The 15,839-nt window shown below is 42.0% G+C and overlaps 2 protein-coding genes across 2 annotated transcripts in view; both read left to right on the top strand.

Annotated features, from left to right (window-relative positions):
* LOC141014370 (uncharacterized) overlaps window positions 1–8,708 on the top strand; it is a 94,632-nt gene extending 85,924 nt beyond the window's left edge. Inside the window, 1 exon segment of the mRNA XM_073488108.1 lies at window positions 8,512–8,708. Within this exon segment, the coding sequence (XP_073344209.1) occupies window positions 8,512–8,698 (187 nt within the window). The 3' untranslated portion in view covers window positions 8,699–8,708.
* Window positions 2,917–5,271, top strand: LOC141014888 (protein NLRC3-like). Its single transcript, XM_073488827.1, has 3 exons — window positions 2,917–2,930; window positions 3,206–3,285; window positions 3,398–5,271. Exons 1-3 carry the CDS (start codon window positions 2,917–2,919, stop codon window positions 5,269–5,271), a joined length of 1,968 nt encoding a protein of 655 aa, XP_073344928.1.
* Window positions 8,709–15,839: the final 7,131 nt, after the last annotated feature.

Genomic DNA, 15,839 nt, shown 5'->3' with positions numbered 1-15,839 from the left:
TAGCTTCCATCTTCCACATGAGTTTGTGATGATCATCAGGGCTCAAGTTCTCAGCACCTGATGGACCGGGATCATGGACCAAGATCGTCCAGCGGCTCCTAATCAGGGAGAAATCGAGCCCTGCTGATTATTGTTGCTTCGCAATAGCAGCAATGAAAGTGTGTTGTCTTTCGACAACTCAAGCCACATTTGATGATTGTGAACTCTGAAAGAGACACAACAGTAAAGTAACATTATAAGATTAAATGAAATACATTGCGCTATAAATAAGGGAAAAATGTCAAATCAAAAAATGTGTCTTGTTTTTATTCAATATCAATTTGGAAAGCTGAGGAGACGAGGAGTTCAGGGTGGACAAGGGCAGGAGAGAGTTATATTACAGTGTAGGGCTGTAGGGCAATTACTCCAACATTAAGAAGAATTAACACAAATGTGAAATTGGTTCATGTTAGTTACTCATAGTCCAGAGAAATATAGGCTGAATATATGCATAGAGGAACTATAAGTAAAACTGAAAAGAAAACACGCACAATGCGTTTATTATAATACCATATAATAATATTACATATAGAAAAATGATAAAATATGACCAGAGGCTCATAAAGCATCCTATTTCTGAGTTGTATAGTTGTGATTTTAAAATCAAAAAGACAAGATATGCTCTTAATGACAAAACAAAAAAAATCACTGATATATTCATAGAGCATATTTACTGTACATGTAAATATAAAGTTTGCAGCTAATTCACATGACCTAACGATACACCTAAAATTATATGAACAACATTATAAAAGTCACACTTCCTTCCATTATTTATACCGAAGCGGAAACAGAACCGAGGAGAGAGACAGGAAAACAGGAAAACCGAGCAGGAAGCATCACGGTGACGTCAAATGTTGGAGAGTGGGCGGAGTTAGACGTTTGACTCCGCCCACATTGAGGTCTGCGGGCCTGCAGGGCGGAGACATGAAAGTGAAAGTGTTCAGACTTAATTTTGAGTCGACAGCAGCAGCAGGAGGAGGAAAAGACGTCTGAGGCAGAGGTGAGTTTTATTTCTACATTATTGTTTTACAGTCAAAGTCTCTGATTCATCTGTGAGAACAGCGGGATCGGCTACAAAATTCACATTGAACAAGAGACAACAAGCTCATATTTAAAGAAAACTGACCAGAGGCTGGATGTTTGTTTACTCTGTGTGTGTGTGTGTGTGTGTGTGTGTGTGTGTGTGTGTGTGTGTGTGTGTGAGTGTGTGAGAGACGTCCTCCTTCCTCAGTCTGGGTTGAGACTCTTCAACAGACTTTTCTCGTGACTCTTGTGCTCTGAGCTCAGTCAGTGTTATGTTGCTTATTTCTCAGACTGACTCAAGTCCAGAAGACGACAGCAGTTTTGTTTTATGAATTTTATTGTCAATATTTTCTCTGCCACTTCAGGTTCACCTGACAACATAGTTTAACAGTAAAAGTTTTCACTAATGAAGCCTCGATTAAAGTCTGTTTCATGGACTTGGACTTCACTGTTCACTCATTGAAGATATTGTGTTGTACCACAGTAGATCCTGGACTGTCCTGTTGGTCAGAAGGACCCAGATTGCTGTTTCAGTATTAACATATTTTGTTACAACTTAACACTAAGAACTAGATTCTGTTAGACATTTAACCTCTGACATTTAAAAGATGAAACCCAGTTGCAAAGACACAAAATGTTTTCTGTAGAAATCTCAAGTGAAAGATGCCAGAACAATCATTTTATTAGATTTTACACCCTCCTCCTCTGCATCTTGTTTCACCTGTTTGTCCTCCTTGTCTTCATGTTGTTCTCCTTCCATGTGCTACATATTTACCTCAGTGCTTTCTGAAGTGCAGAAGATGAGTGATTGTGTGGAGGAAGAGGAGGACGGAGCAGAGTCTCCAGTCTCCAGGTTTCTGTCTATGAAGAGTGACCCGTCCAAAAGTTTACCTCCAGAGTTCAGTGATGAACCTGAACCCTCAGACACACAGTAAGAAGACTGCCATGTTTTTAATCACCAAACTGTCAATATCAGCAATTTGTGTATTGACATGAAATAAATACAAACATGTTGGTGTTTCCAGAAGTCAGTACCACAGACGGAGAGAAGAGTCTTCAGTCTCCAGCTGTCTGTCTATGAAGAGTGACCGGTCCAAAAGTTTTCCTGTGAACTTCAGTAATGAACCTGGACCCTCAGACACACAGTAAGAGAACTGATACTAACTTCAGTTTATATAATTAAATCATTACCATTATATGACTGTAGCTGCCCAAATACAGGACACAATTATTTTTCTGTAAATTACATTTTAAAACTTTGTGATTTGTATTATACGTAGGGACGAGACAATTATGTGTCAACATCAGATATTCTTTTTGAATACACCGGAGTGTTGCATCATGGGGTGTAGCCTAAATATTGTTGGCTAGTGAGATACTTCAAGTTCATTCATTGTTTGTCTTTTAGAGAAATTTAGTCTTAAAAATGTTTAGTTTGCTCAGTTGAACCTTCAGGAGTTTGATGGCTGATGCAACGTGTTTTGCTGCGATGGAAGAATTACTGATGAATGAAAACAAGCAGAAGTCGTCCCAATGTCTTTACTGCAGATGATCAAATGATCTGTTAAAAAGCCAAGAATTACAACTTTCACTGAATGTCAGGATGAGGAGCATGAAGTATTTTACAGATAGATAAATTACACAAATGAGGGATTTATGTTCTGCTTTAATGACAAGTGGGGATTTCTTCTATATCTTTGCAAAGGAAAAGGCTCCATTGATGAGGGCTGGAAGTATCTCATGGAAACTGTCCCAAAATCTTCACTCTGACATTGTTTTTATCTTCATAAAACCTTTTCATCAAACACAGTTGTTGAAAAAAGAGGAGGGTATATTGTACTAAGCGTGGCCATGTACTTTGTCCAGTATGGTTTAAGGTTTTAATAGCTGCTAATGAGGTCATGTTTTGTGGTCCTTTTTGTTTGTGTAATAAAATTTCCCATTAAAATAAGTTTGTTTACTAAAATCAAATGATGCAAACTGCTCCACTGTGACTCAGACAAAAACAAACTGTTAGTGATTGGGAGTTCAGTCCAGATTCAGACCTTGGAGAAGACATACTTATGTTTGCAGTCTGTCTTCTCTTTTGTCAGACTGATCTGTGATTTCTAATCTGAGGGATTTTCCTTTATCTCTTCAGAAAGACAGAGGGAAGTGTTTCTGTGGAGGAGCAGCTGTCCTGCTGTCCAGTGTTAGTCAGTCAGACCAACACTGTACAAAGTAAGACTGTACATCTGTCTGCTGATGTCTTCATGTCTGAAAAAAGGAACTTTTTGAGTTAATCAAGATTCTTGCTCTCAATTTAATCCCCGAATATTTTCTTCTCCTTCAGCTGATAGTGTTCTGCAGGAGGCTTTAGATGAACATAAGATCAGTCTGAGGAGGAGATGTGAACGTGTGACTGAAGGAAGTGGTGAAACAGGAAGTGGTGAAACAGGAAGTGGAACCCTCCTCAACAGGATCTACACTGAGCTCTACCTCACAGAGGGACAGAGTGAAGAGGTTAATACCCAACATGAGGTGAGACAGCTAGAGACAGCTTCCAAGATGGAGGCCCTCCATGACACTCCAATCAAGTGCAGCGACATCTTTAAAGCCTCACCTGACCAACAGAGACGCATCAGAGTGGTTCTGACCAACGGCGTCGCTGGCGTTGGAAAAACCTTCTCAGTGCAGAAGTTCACTCTGGACTGGGCAGAGGGCTCCGAAAACCAAGATGTCAGTCCGCTGGTTCTGCTTTCGTTCAGGGAGCTGAACCTGATCAGAGATGAGCAGTACAGTCTTCTCAGGCTGCTCCATGTTTTCCATCCAACATTACAGAAGGTGACAGCAGAGAAGCTCGCTGTCTGTAAACTTCTGTTCATCTTTGACGGCCTGGATGAAAGCAGACTTTCACTGGATTTCAAGAACGATGAGGTCGTGTCTGATGTCACACAGAAGTCATCAGTCAGCGTGCTGCTGACAAACCTCATCGAGGGGAAGCTGCTTCCCTCGGCTCTCGTCTGGATAACTTCCCGACCTGCAGCAGCCAATCGGATCCCTCTTTCATGTGTTGACAGGGTAACAGAAGTACGAGGCTTCACTGACGCCCAGAAGGAGGAGTACTTCAGGAGGAGGTTCAGTGATGAAGATCTGTCCAGCAGAATCATCTCACACATCAAGACCTCCAGGAGCCTCCACATCATGTGTCTGATCCCAGTCTTCTGCTGGATCACTGCTACAGTTCTGGAGCACATGTTGACTACAGACCAGAGAGGAGAGCTGCCCAAGACCCTGACTGACATGTACTCACACTTCCTGCTGGTTCAGGCAAAGAGGAAGAAGCAGAAGTACGATGAAGGACGTGAGGCGAGTCCACAGGAGCTGACGGAGGCTGACAGGGAAGTTCTTCTGAAGCTGGGGAGGCTGGCGTTTGAACATCTGGAGACAGGAAACATCATGTTCTACCAAGAAGACCTGGAGCGGTGTGGTCTTAATGTCACAGAGGCCTCGATGTACTCAGGAGTTTGTACAGAGATCTTCAGAAGAGACAGTGTGATCTTCCAGAAAACAGTCTACTGCTTTGTTCATCTGAGCGTTCAGGAGTTTCTGGCTGCAGTCTACATGTTCCACTGTTACACCAACAGGAACACAGAGGTCCTGAAGGCTTTTCTAAAAGACTCAAAACCAAAGTCTCCCTTTAAGAAGATTTCTACATTTTTAGGTAGAGGCGTTGATGGCCATGAGTCCCGTTACCCGTCCCTGGATGACTTCCTGAGGAGAGCCATGAAGAAATCCCTTGAAAGTAAAAATGGCCACCTGGACCTGTTTGTTCGCTTCCTTCATGGCCTCTCTCTGAAGTCCAACCAGAGACTCTTAGGAGGTCTGCTGGGTCAGACAGACAACAGTCCAGAAATCATCCAGAGAGCCACCAACAACCTGAAGGAGATGAACAGAGATGATGTCTCTCCTGACAGAAGCATCAACATCTTCCACTGTCTGATGGAGATGAACGACCACTCAGTTCATCAGGAGATCCAAGAGTTCCTGAAGTCAGAGAACAGATCAGAGAAGAAACTCTCTGTGATCCACTGTTCAGCTCTGGCCTACATGCTGCAGATGTCAGAGGAGGTTCTGGATGAGTTGGACCTGAAGAAGTACAACACATCAAAGGAGGGACGACTGAGACTGATTCCAGCTGTGAGGAACTGCAGGACGGCTCTGTGAGTCCAGATGTGATTATCAACATTATAAATCAGTGTGGATTAGCAGTTTAATTCTTCAGATATACAAACTATAAAATAATTTATTTTGAAATAGCGCTTACATTTTTAAATACAATTGTGATTATTTTTTAAAAGTGTTTCACTTACCATGAGTGCAACAATGTAGATCTGTATCATTTTTCATGTGATGTTTCTAAAGTCCTAGAGAATTTCTTTCATGCAGTTATTGTTCTCATTATGTCGGTTTAGAGACATTTCACAGTGAGCAAATGGACCAAAAAGTTCCAGCTCAAATTAAAGCTTCTACTTTACCTTTTATACATGACATGAGATTTTTTTCTGAATTGACTCTAATTTAGTTTTAATCTTTATGTATTTTTGTTCTGTAGAATCAGAATCAGCTTTATTTGGCCAAATATGTGTTGACATACAAGGAATCTGACTCCAGTTCATCATTGCTCTCAGTGTAGTTACACAGAAGTGACATACAGCTGGAAAGGAAAACACCAAAACTGAACCAACAACTAGATGAAACGTAAAGAATAAAGAATTGTGAATGTTCAGGACTGCAATGTACAATAGCATTTGAAAAGACAGTAGGTGTATAAATCAAAATCACCAATGGCAACACCATAAAAGTGTAAATCATAAAAGTCTTTATAGAAGTCAACTGTTCTGAATCACATCTGTATTAGCTGGCAAAATATTAATCATGTAAATGTAGATTTCTAAGATGGTTTTTCAAACTTCAAACTCATCCATGTTGAATTCGGGAGGTGCACGATCATTCAGCACCATAATTTGTGGAGCCCACATTCTCGACACAAGACGTGTGATGATGTTAATTTTGGCACTCTCACCCTCATGCTAACACTGTGTTGGGCATAAACTAATCTAACTTTTTGGCAAAAGACACAGGATCAGATCACACTGACAGACTGTGGACATCATGGAAACCCAAATGTAACTACATTTTCTCTTCCTTCATCTGCAAGATGAAAATAAAATAAAGATTTAAAGTCTGCAGGTTTTAGAGAGTGATGAGAATAACTGTTTCATGTCAAACACAGATCAGATGAAGGTTTGCTGAACCACTGATGTAAATAGCAAATGTCAATCAGAACAGAATGTTTCAAACTGCGTTGACATCAAATGCATGAAGTAAATATAAAGTGTCCTCTTTCATAATAACATTTTTGTAATATCTGTGTCATGACAGACTTTCTGACTGTGGACTCTCAGAGACTCACTGTGAAGTTGTGGCCTCAGCTCTGAAGTCCAACCCCTCCCATCTGAGACAGCTGGACCTGAGTAACAACGGCCTGAAGGATTCAGGAGTGAAGCTCCTGTCTGTTGGACTGGAGAGTCAAAACTGTGCTCTAGAGGCTCTGGGGTCAGTTCATTGTCTTGTTTTTCAATATATTCAATTCAAACCCTTCACTGAGACTTAAACAGTTTAGTTAATTAACTCTGAAGATTTGCAGCAGCATAAATCTGAAGAAATGTCAGTTCATTGAGACATTTTCTGTGTATCTAAATGGCTCCATCCTGTGGTGTTCAGAGGAGGCTGCACTGAAGGACTCTATGAAAATAAATCAAATGTTTGTAAATGTTTTAAAATATATTTTAACTCACACAACTCACTTTTGAACTTTTAACAAATGACCTAAATCACAAACTTTACTTTTGAGGGCTGTTTTTTATTTTATACAGACTTGAGTGAATGTGGACCTCTCCTTTAATTACACAGGCTTTACAGCCCTACATGTCTTATTTAATGATGATCCTCTAGTTCCAGACCTGATTGAGATCAGCAGCATGTTATTAATCTGTGTTGACATGAACAACTGTATGAATGTTGTGCTGACATGTGGATGATGTCTGTAGAAGGCTGATGATGATCCACAATAACACAATGACAAAGTTTGTGTAGGTGTGTGTGTGTCCATTTCCCATGGTGGAAAATTGGCGACTCCTCCACACATTGGAATCAAAGTACACCATCCCAGTGGTCCTGAACCTCTACACAGATAGCATACCTTTCCATCCCTGCTACCTCCGCTCCAAGTGAGCGTGTCTTTTCAACTGCAGGAGACATACTTAGTGCCCAAAGGTCTCAACTGCTGCCAGAAAACATAGACATGCTCATATTCTTGAAGAAGAACGTGACCATATCTTAGGCTGGGCAGTGTAGTTGTAGCCAGCTCTCAGCTCTGTATCATGTGTCATATCTTCAGTGGGGATGCAGTCGAAGATGGTTGAAGAAAAACTCCGCCGACACTGTCTTAGTTGTATAAGAAATTTATTACAATAAGTTCAGTATCGTAATCAAGTAACACGTTACTTGGAGAGTCTCCAGCCGAGTAATGAAACTCCGACGACGATATGCAGACAGCTCCTTATATACCGAGCTTGTTTTGGTCAAAAACCTGTTTGTAACATATGGTTCATGTTAAGAGAGAGAGAGACACAGAAAAATAGGAGAGGCCCCACATTCGCATCCACCTCTGACCTAGGGCCTTCATGCCTCTGCTAATCTACATCTTGTATATATTAACTTTGACAGCAGCACCATCATGTCAATATTCTGGTACCCCTAATCAAACAACCTCTAAGTCAGAAAGGCCCAAACAGCAACTAACATTCCAATATATTCTCCTAATACATACCATTTGTATAAATATGCTGCATCGAACAGCAGACACCTCACATGCTTGGAGGGAAATCATGTCAGTCTCTGTTTGCACTTTAAGTATTGAGAGAGAACTACTTTGATTATTGTTTGCACTTAAAACAAGAAGACTAAGAAAAACTTAGTGTTATTTATTTTTGTTATTTATACTGTTTTTATTTTTTACTTTCAATTTGTGGAGAGGAGTTCAGTTAGAAGGTCACACAGCTTAAATTAGAAGTTAGAAGCTCACACATAGTTCATGCACAGTTATGATTTATTATAAATTAATAAATGTTTAAGACGTTTTTATAATAACACTCTACCACTGACTTCCTCAGTAATGAACTGGACACATTTAGGCACCTTGAGTAACCATATACTTGTTTTGTCACTTTGTGTATTTGACAGTGTTGAACCTGCATCCTGTTGGGTTCAAGTGTTTGGAGTTTCCATTTTCTAAACTTCTACATTCTGAACCTTCTTCAGCTCTGAACAGATTATTAAACACTGAATGATTTCAAGCAGGAACATTGTCTTCTAAACTTACATCATTTATTCTTTATTCAGATTGTGGCGCTGCAGTTTGTCAGAGATCAGCTGTGCTTCTCTGGCCTCAGCTCTGAAGTCCAACCCCTCCCATCTGAGAGAGCTGCGGCTGAGCTACAACAAGCTGCAGGATTCAGGAGTGAAGCTGCTGTGTGATTTTCTACAGAGTCCAAACTGTAGACTGGAGACTCTGAGGTCAGTTCACTGACTCTGTTACTGCTAACTAATATTTGAGTTTACATTCATACATAACTTACATTGATAAAGTTATAGATTTCCTTTGGTTCATATTTTCAATTTTCTTGAACTAAATTTCTTCTTCGGTCACAAAAGTCTTCTGTTTCTTCAAGAAACTGCAGAAAATGCAGCATGTTATTAATCTGTGTTGACATGAACAGCTGTATGAATGTTGTGCTGACATGTGGATGATGTCTGTAGAAGGCTGATGATGATCCACAATAACACAATGACAAAGTGTGTGTGTGTGTGTGTGTGTGTGTGTGTGCGCGCGCGTGCGTGTGTGCGTGCGTGTGTGTTTTGGAGTATGTTTTCATTTTACTCTATTTTATTTTTCTCTTAGTCACTTCCTACCTCGAGCTGCTATTATCTGTTATTGTTTGCACACTCTTCCTTTGTGCTGCAGTGTCAACTTGAATTTCTCCTACAGGGATCAAGAAAGGTTCATCTTATCTGTACTCATTGTAGAGAAAAGCTCATTGATGAGGACACAGTAATGTTGAGCTACACATTTAAAACCTGAACACATCTGATTGGATTATAAATGGATTTTCATCTCCATCATTTATTCTTTATACAGATTGAGGGGCTGCAGTTTGTCAGTGTTGAGGCAGTGTTGACCAAATATGAATCAAGTTCCTCATTCTCTCAGAAATATATTTTCACTGTTTAGCTGTAATATGATAAAGTTTGTGTCCCTGCCGCCATGTTAAGAAACTACCAGGTACGACAGAGAGGCGTTATTATGGATCCTACTGCTGTTGCCTTTGTTGGTTCAGACATGAGGAGTGAGACTGGTTTGTGTTAGGGTAAGAATATCAGGGTAAGATAATCAGAGGCAGACTAGGGCCAATCTTAGCAAGATAAGAAGTGGGATCCAAAATGAGGCGACAGGGAGGCACTCACATGCACTAACATGCACACAGCTCAGATCACAACACACACACTGAGAGTGTGACGTCATTCTGTGTTCAGGACACCATGACTCCACTATATCTTTACATAAGTAATAGTTGTATTTTAACTTCCATCTTGTTGTGTTCAGGTGTCTACGTCCTGTCTACCAGGAAGTGAGACAGGAGTCTTTCCCTATTTTTAAGCCTTTCACCTGCTGTGCTCCCGTTTGGTAATTTCTCCTGTTAATATCTCGGGGTGTGACGAGATCTTGTGGCACGAGATCTCGAGATATTAAAACTAGAGATGTACCAATCAGGATTTTTGGGGCCGATCACCGAAAGCAGTATCTGCCGATCCCGATATTGCCGATCACCGATCACAGCGTCAAATCCATAAATTCTTCTGTATTGTTGTCTTGTGTAACTTTCATATATTTAATTAATGATTCTTCTTACACAACATTGACATTGTATTATTAAGTATAAAAATTAGGAGATGAGAAAGTATCATGAATTGACCACTGTTTTATTGCAGGCTGAGGCAATGTGCAATATTTCACACTCTAGAGACTCTCTTAGAGACAACTTGGACTCAGCTTACATAGAGTAACTGTAGGTTACTAGCTTAAGCTTTCTTGTGGCAATAATTATGTGTACAACAACAACACACAACATGTGCAGTGCACCAACACAGACAACAGTAAACATTTCACTCTCTTAGAGGCTCTTTCTTAGAGACACAATTTGGAGTTTAGCTACAAGCTTTTTTGTGGAAAAATAAAATAAATATGTCATACAAATGAGAATATGAACTATGTACACTGACATATGTGCAACTGCTACATTATCTCTAGAGACACTCTCTTGGTCATACAACTTGGAGCTTATACTGTAGCTTTCCTGTCAAAAAATAAACTTAACTGAAAGTTAAAATTTGGAGGTTTTATAGTCCCTTGAAATTTAACATATCTTGCGTTGGATGTTCAAATGAGTAAAAACCGAGTATAAACCCAAGACTCACACTTGAATGTCATGTCTGCGCCACTTGATGTCGCCATTTTCTCTTTCTTTCCCTCTTCTGTTTCGGGACTGAGTGGCATGCAAAGGATCTTGGGATATGGGAGGCCGCAAAGGACAGTAGCAGTGCGTCCTCCAAAAAGGGGAAATGAAGGCCGCATTTGAAGGAGCCTTTGAATTTGGACAGCCTTCGCGCAGCGTTGTGATGTAATTGGCCTTCAAATGCGCCCTTCGAAGGCTGCAGCCCCTGAATTTGGACACATCCAATGCACTGTCTCTATATTAAAACGTGATCTGATGGCCTGCTTTGATCTATTTTGAGAACTCCGATCGAAACCGATAGGGGCATTATCGGCCAATTGCGATCGGTTGCCGATCGATCTGTGCATCTCTAATTAAAACGTGTCTAACGTCAAACTCGAAATTAGCATAGAAGATGCCCTCGCCACTTTCAAGTCGTTTGTGTGGCATGGTTTGGTCCCTGCTGGAAACAATAAACGGCGACAGACTGACAGACAAGACACGAACAATATGTAAGAACTGTAAGAAAATAGTGCCGTACACCGCGGCTAACACGAGCACTATGCAAAGACACCTGCAGAACCACCACAGCTCTCTACTGAAATCAACCGTGGCTGTGAAGAAAACACTGAAAGGCCGGACAACACTGACAAATGCTTTTACATCTCAACTTCCACAGTCAAGTGCTAGAGCCACAGCAATAACGAAAGACATCAGTGTTTTCACTGTAGCTGACATGAGGCCATTTCCCATGGTGGAAAACTGGCGACTCCTCCACACATTGGAATCAAAGTACACCATCCCAGTGGTCCTGAACCTCTACACAGATAGCATACCTTTCCATCCCTGCTACCTCCGCTCCAAGTGAGCGTGTCTTTTCAACTGCAGGAGACATAGTTAGTGCCCAAAGGTCTCAACTGCTGCCAGAAAATGTAGACATGCTGATATTCTTGAACAAGAACGTGACCATATCTTAGGCTGGGCAGTGTAGTTGTAGCCAGCTCTCAGCTCTGTATCATGCTTGGAGGGAAATCATGTCAGTCTCTGTTTGCACTTTAAGTATTGAGAGAGAACTACTTTGATTATTGTTTGCACTTAAAACAAGAAGACTAAGAAAAACTTAGTGTTATTCATTTTTGTTATTTATACTGTTCTTATTTTTCACTTTCAATTTGTGGAGAGGAGTTCAGTTAGAAGGTCACACAGCTTCAATTAGAAGTTAGAAGCTCACACATAGTTCATGCACAGTTATGATTTATTATAAATTAATACATGTTTAAGACGTTTTTATAATAACACTCTACCACTGACTTCCTCAGTAATGAACTGGACACATTTAGGCACCTTGAGTAACCATATACTTGTTTTGTCACTTTGTGTATTTGACAGTGTTGAACCTGCATCCTGTTGGGTTCAGGTGTTTGGAGTTTCCATTTTCTAAACTTCTACATTCTGAACCTTCTTCAGCTCTGAACAGATTATTAAACACTGAATGATTTCAAGCAGGAACATTGTCTTCTAAACTTTCATCATTTATTCTTTATTCAGATTGTGGAGCTGCAGTTTGTCAGAGATCAGCTGTGCTTCTCTGGCCTCAGCTCTGAAGTCCAACCCCTCCCATCTGAGACACCTGCAGCTGAGCTACAACAAGCTGCAGGATTCAGGAGTGAAGCTGCTGTGTGATTTTCTACAGAGTCCAAACTGTAGACTGGAGACTCTGAAGTCAGTTCACTGACTCTGTTACTGCTAACTAATATTTGAGTTTACATTCATACATAACTTACATTGATAAAGTTATAGATTTACTTTGGTTCATATTTTCAATTTTCTTGAACTAAATTTCTTCTTCGGTCACAAAAGACTTCTGTTTCTTCAAGAAACTGTAGAAAATGTTCAGTTAGTTGTTAAAGTTAATTAATGTTTATAATTTAATCTCTTAACAGAAGAACTGAACTAACATTTGATTTAAATTGATAAAGTTGAGAAGCTGAAGTAGAAATATTTTGATTTCTGTTGATGTCAATGTGTTTTCACAAATAATGTCTGATCATTGATATTGATCCTACAGAACACACACAGATCAAAGCATATTTTCAAAAGAAGATGTTTAAAAGAAAACTCTGTTTTTTCTCCTCTAATAACAGACCTGACTGAGATCAGCAGCATGTTATTAATCTGTGTTGACATGAACAGCTGTATGAATGTTGTGCTGACATGTGGATGATGTCTGTAGAAGGCTGATGATGATCCACAATAACACAATGACAAAGTTACTCTACTCATTTTAGAGAAAAGCTCATTGATGAGGACACAGTAATGTTGAGCTACACATTTAAAACCTGAACACATCTGATTGGATTATAAATTGATTTTTATCTCCATCATTTATTCTTTATTCAGATTGATGAGCTGCAGTTTGTCAGAGATCAGCTGTGCTTCTCTGGCCTCAGCTCTGAAGTCCAACCCCTCCCATCTGAGAGAGCTGGACCTGAGTAACAACAACCTGCAGTATTCAGACGTGAAGCTGCTGTGTGATCTGAAGGAGAGTCCAGACTTTAGACTGGAGACTCTGAGGTCAGTAGAGGGTTGGAGTCAGTTCATGCTGGTTTCAGCAGTATTGTACTAAACACAGTATCAAAGTAAAGATCCAGTATTTCCTGCTTTCCTCAATGAAGCTGTGAGAGGAGAACGGTGACAGGCTTCATGATTGGACAGAAAGACAGAGAGAGAGCAGTCAGCCAATCAGACGAGCCAGAAGCTTGTTGTGATCGTGTGTTTGAGTTGATGTGAAGACCACTGTTGCTGTTGTGTTCATGTCTACAGGAAATAAAGCTGGATCACAGCTGACAGCATCACAGGATGTATAGAGACAGTGTCCTCATTCATCAAACTGTCGGAGCATCAAATCTGATCTCAAAGTGTTTGTTCTCTCATTTCAACACTGAACAACGGATCAGTTCATCTTTGTCACAGCTCTCAGATCAGTCTGACTGAAGCCTGCAAATCAGTGGCTCTTATTTCAGAGAACCATCATTACATTTAGTTACCATGTGGTCTGTATACGGACCAGAACCTCTGCTGAAGTCCACAAACCACAGCTGATGTTTTACTGTTCAGTGTAGGACCTTTAATGTTATATTTATATCTTCCCATGTGTCACTTTCACTGCTGGCGCCGCTCCAGGTGGCTGCCTGTAGCCGCAGCTCCCGTCGTGTTTTTTAAACTTTTGTTTATTTGTTGGTTTATTCTTTTCGTTTGTCTTTCGGATCAATCACAACCCGTTCATAAAAGTTGTGACAATGGCTGGACTAAGTTTTGCTGCCCTTCTCCGCGTTCTTCTGTTACTTTTTCTACTCTTTGTAACAGAGAACTTTGCCGATAGTAGTGGGGGCATTGTTTACACGCGCGAACAGCTGATTGCGCTGTGTGAGCCTGTGCTGCTGCCCGGAGACAGACCTGTGGTCCCAGGGGAGTTAAAGAGGACACGCCGGGGTTGCAGGTCTGGAGCTATACGGAAGAGGAAAAGGAGAAGACATAAGCCAGTGGTCCCGGCGATTATAATGGGAAACGTGAGGTCTTTGGGGAATAAGACGGACGAACTCGCAGCGCTGGTGAAGACCCAGAGGGAATACCGTGAGTGCAGCATATTTTGCTTTAGTGAAACTTGGCTGCACTCGCACATCCCGGACAACAGCGTTGAGGTTCCAGGCTACGGTTTGGTACGAGGAGACAGAGACTGTTCCAAGAGTGGGAAGAAGAAGGGTGGCGGGCTTGCGCTTTATGTGAGTGAGAGGTGGTGCAATCCCGGACATGTCACTGTGAAGGAACGGCTCTGTACCCCAGACATTGAACTGCTGGCTGTGGGAATGCGTCCGTATTATTTACCGAGGGAATTCACGTCGATCATTGTTATGGCCGTTGATGCAGCTGATGCAGCGGTGGCCTGTGACGTCATCAGCTCCGCCGCTGCTAAACTACAGACTGAACACCCGGATGCATTCATGGTGATTACAGGTAATTTTAATCATGCCTCACTGGACAAAACTTTCAATAACTATCACCAATATGTTGAATGCCCCACCAGAGGCAATAAAACACTGGACCTCCTCTATGCTAATGCCATGGATGCATATGACGCCACAGCCCTTGGCAGATCAGACCACAACTTGGTCATGATGACTCCCAGGTATGTCCCTCTTGTTAGACGGCAGCCCGTGCACACCAGGACGGTGAGGAGGTGGACACAGGAGGCCGCTGAGACACTGCAGGACTGCTTCGGGTCGACAGACTGGGATGTACTCTGTGAGCCACATGGGGAAGACATTGACAAGATGACTGACTGCATCACAGATTACATCAGATTCTGTGAGGACACCACCGTACCAGCCCGCACCGTGCACTGCTTCTCCAACAACAAGCCCTGGATTACCAGTGACCTGAAGGCACTTCTTAACAAGAAGAAGAGGGCTTTCATGTCTGGAGACAGAGAGGAGCAGAGGAGAGTGCAGCATGAACTCCGAGAGATGCTGAGGACGTGCAAGGACAACTACAGGAGGAAGCTGGAGGCCAAACTCCAACAGAACAGTGTGAGGGATGTGTGGGCAGGAATGAAGCACATCACGGGGATGAAGGGGAAGGACAGGCAGACATCAGGGAGCCTGGATAGAGCAGACCAGTTGAACCAGTTTTTTAACAGGTTTAGCTCACCTCCGACACCCCCTGCCCCCCACACACCCACACTGTCCCAAATGGCTCGACCCACCCCCCAGCTTTCTCCTGTACAGCACCTCTCCATCTGCCCCCCCTCCTTGTCCCCCACATCCTCCTCCTCCACCTCCACTGAAGACATCTGCACCAACCCCCGCCCAACGGTGACTACAGGCCAGGTAAAGAGGCAGCTGGAAAGACTACACCAGCGAAAGGCTGCAGGCCCTGATGGCATCACACCCAGGATCCTGAAGACCTGTGCCAGCCAGCTGTCTCCTGTACTGGCACATCTGTACAACCTGAGCCTGAGTCTGGAGAAAGTCCCTATGCTGTGGAAGACATCCTGCTTGGTTCCAGTCCCCAAGAAGTCGAGACCATCCGACCCGGCGGACTACAGACCAGTCGCCCTCACATCTCATGTGATGAAGGTCCTGGAGAGACTGGTCTTAGCCCAGCTGAGGCCACAGGTGA

The sequence above is a fragment of the Pagrus major genome, chromosome 19, assembly GCF_040436345.1.
Source record: "Pagrus major chromosome 19, Pma_NU_1.0".
Classification (NCBI taxonomy): Eukaryota; Metazoa; Chordata; class Actinopteri; order Spariformes; family Sparidae; genus Pagrus; species Pagrus major.
The sequence above is the reverse complement of the archived record's forward strand: the minus strand, read 5'-3'. Positions and strand labels throughout refer to the sequence as shown.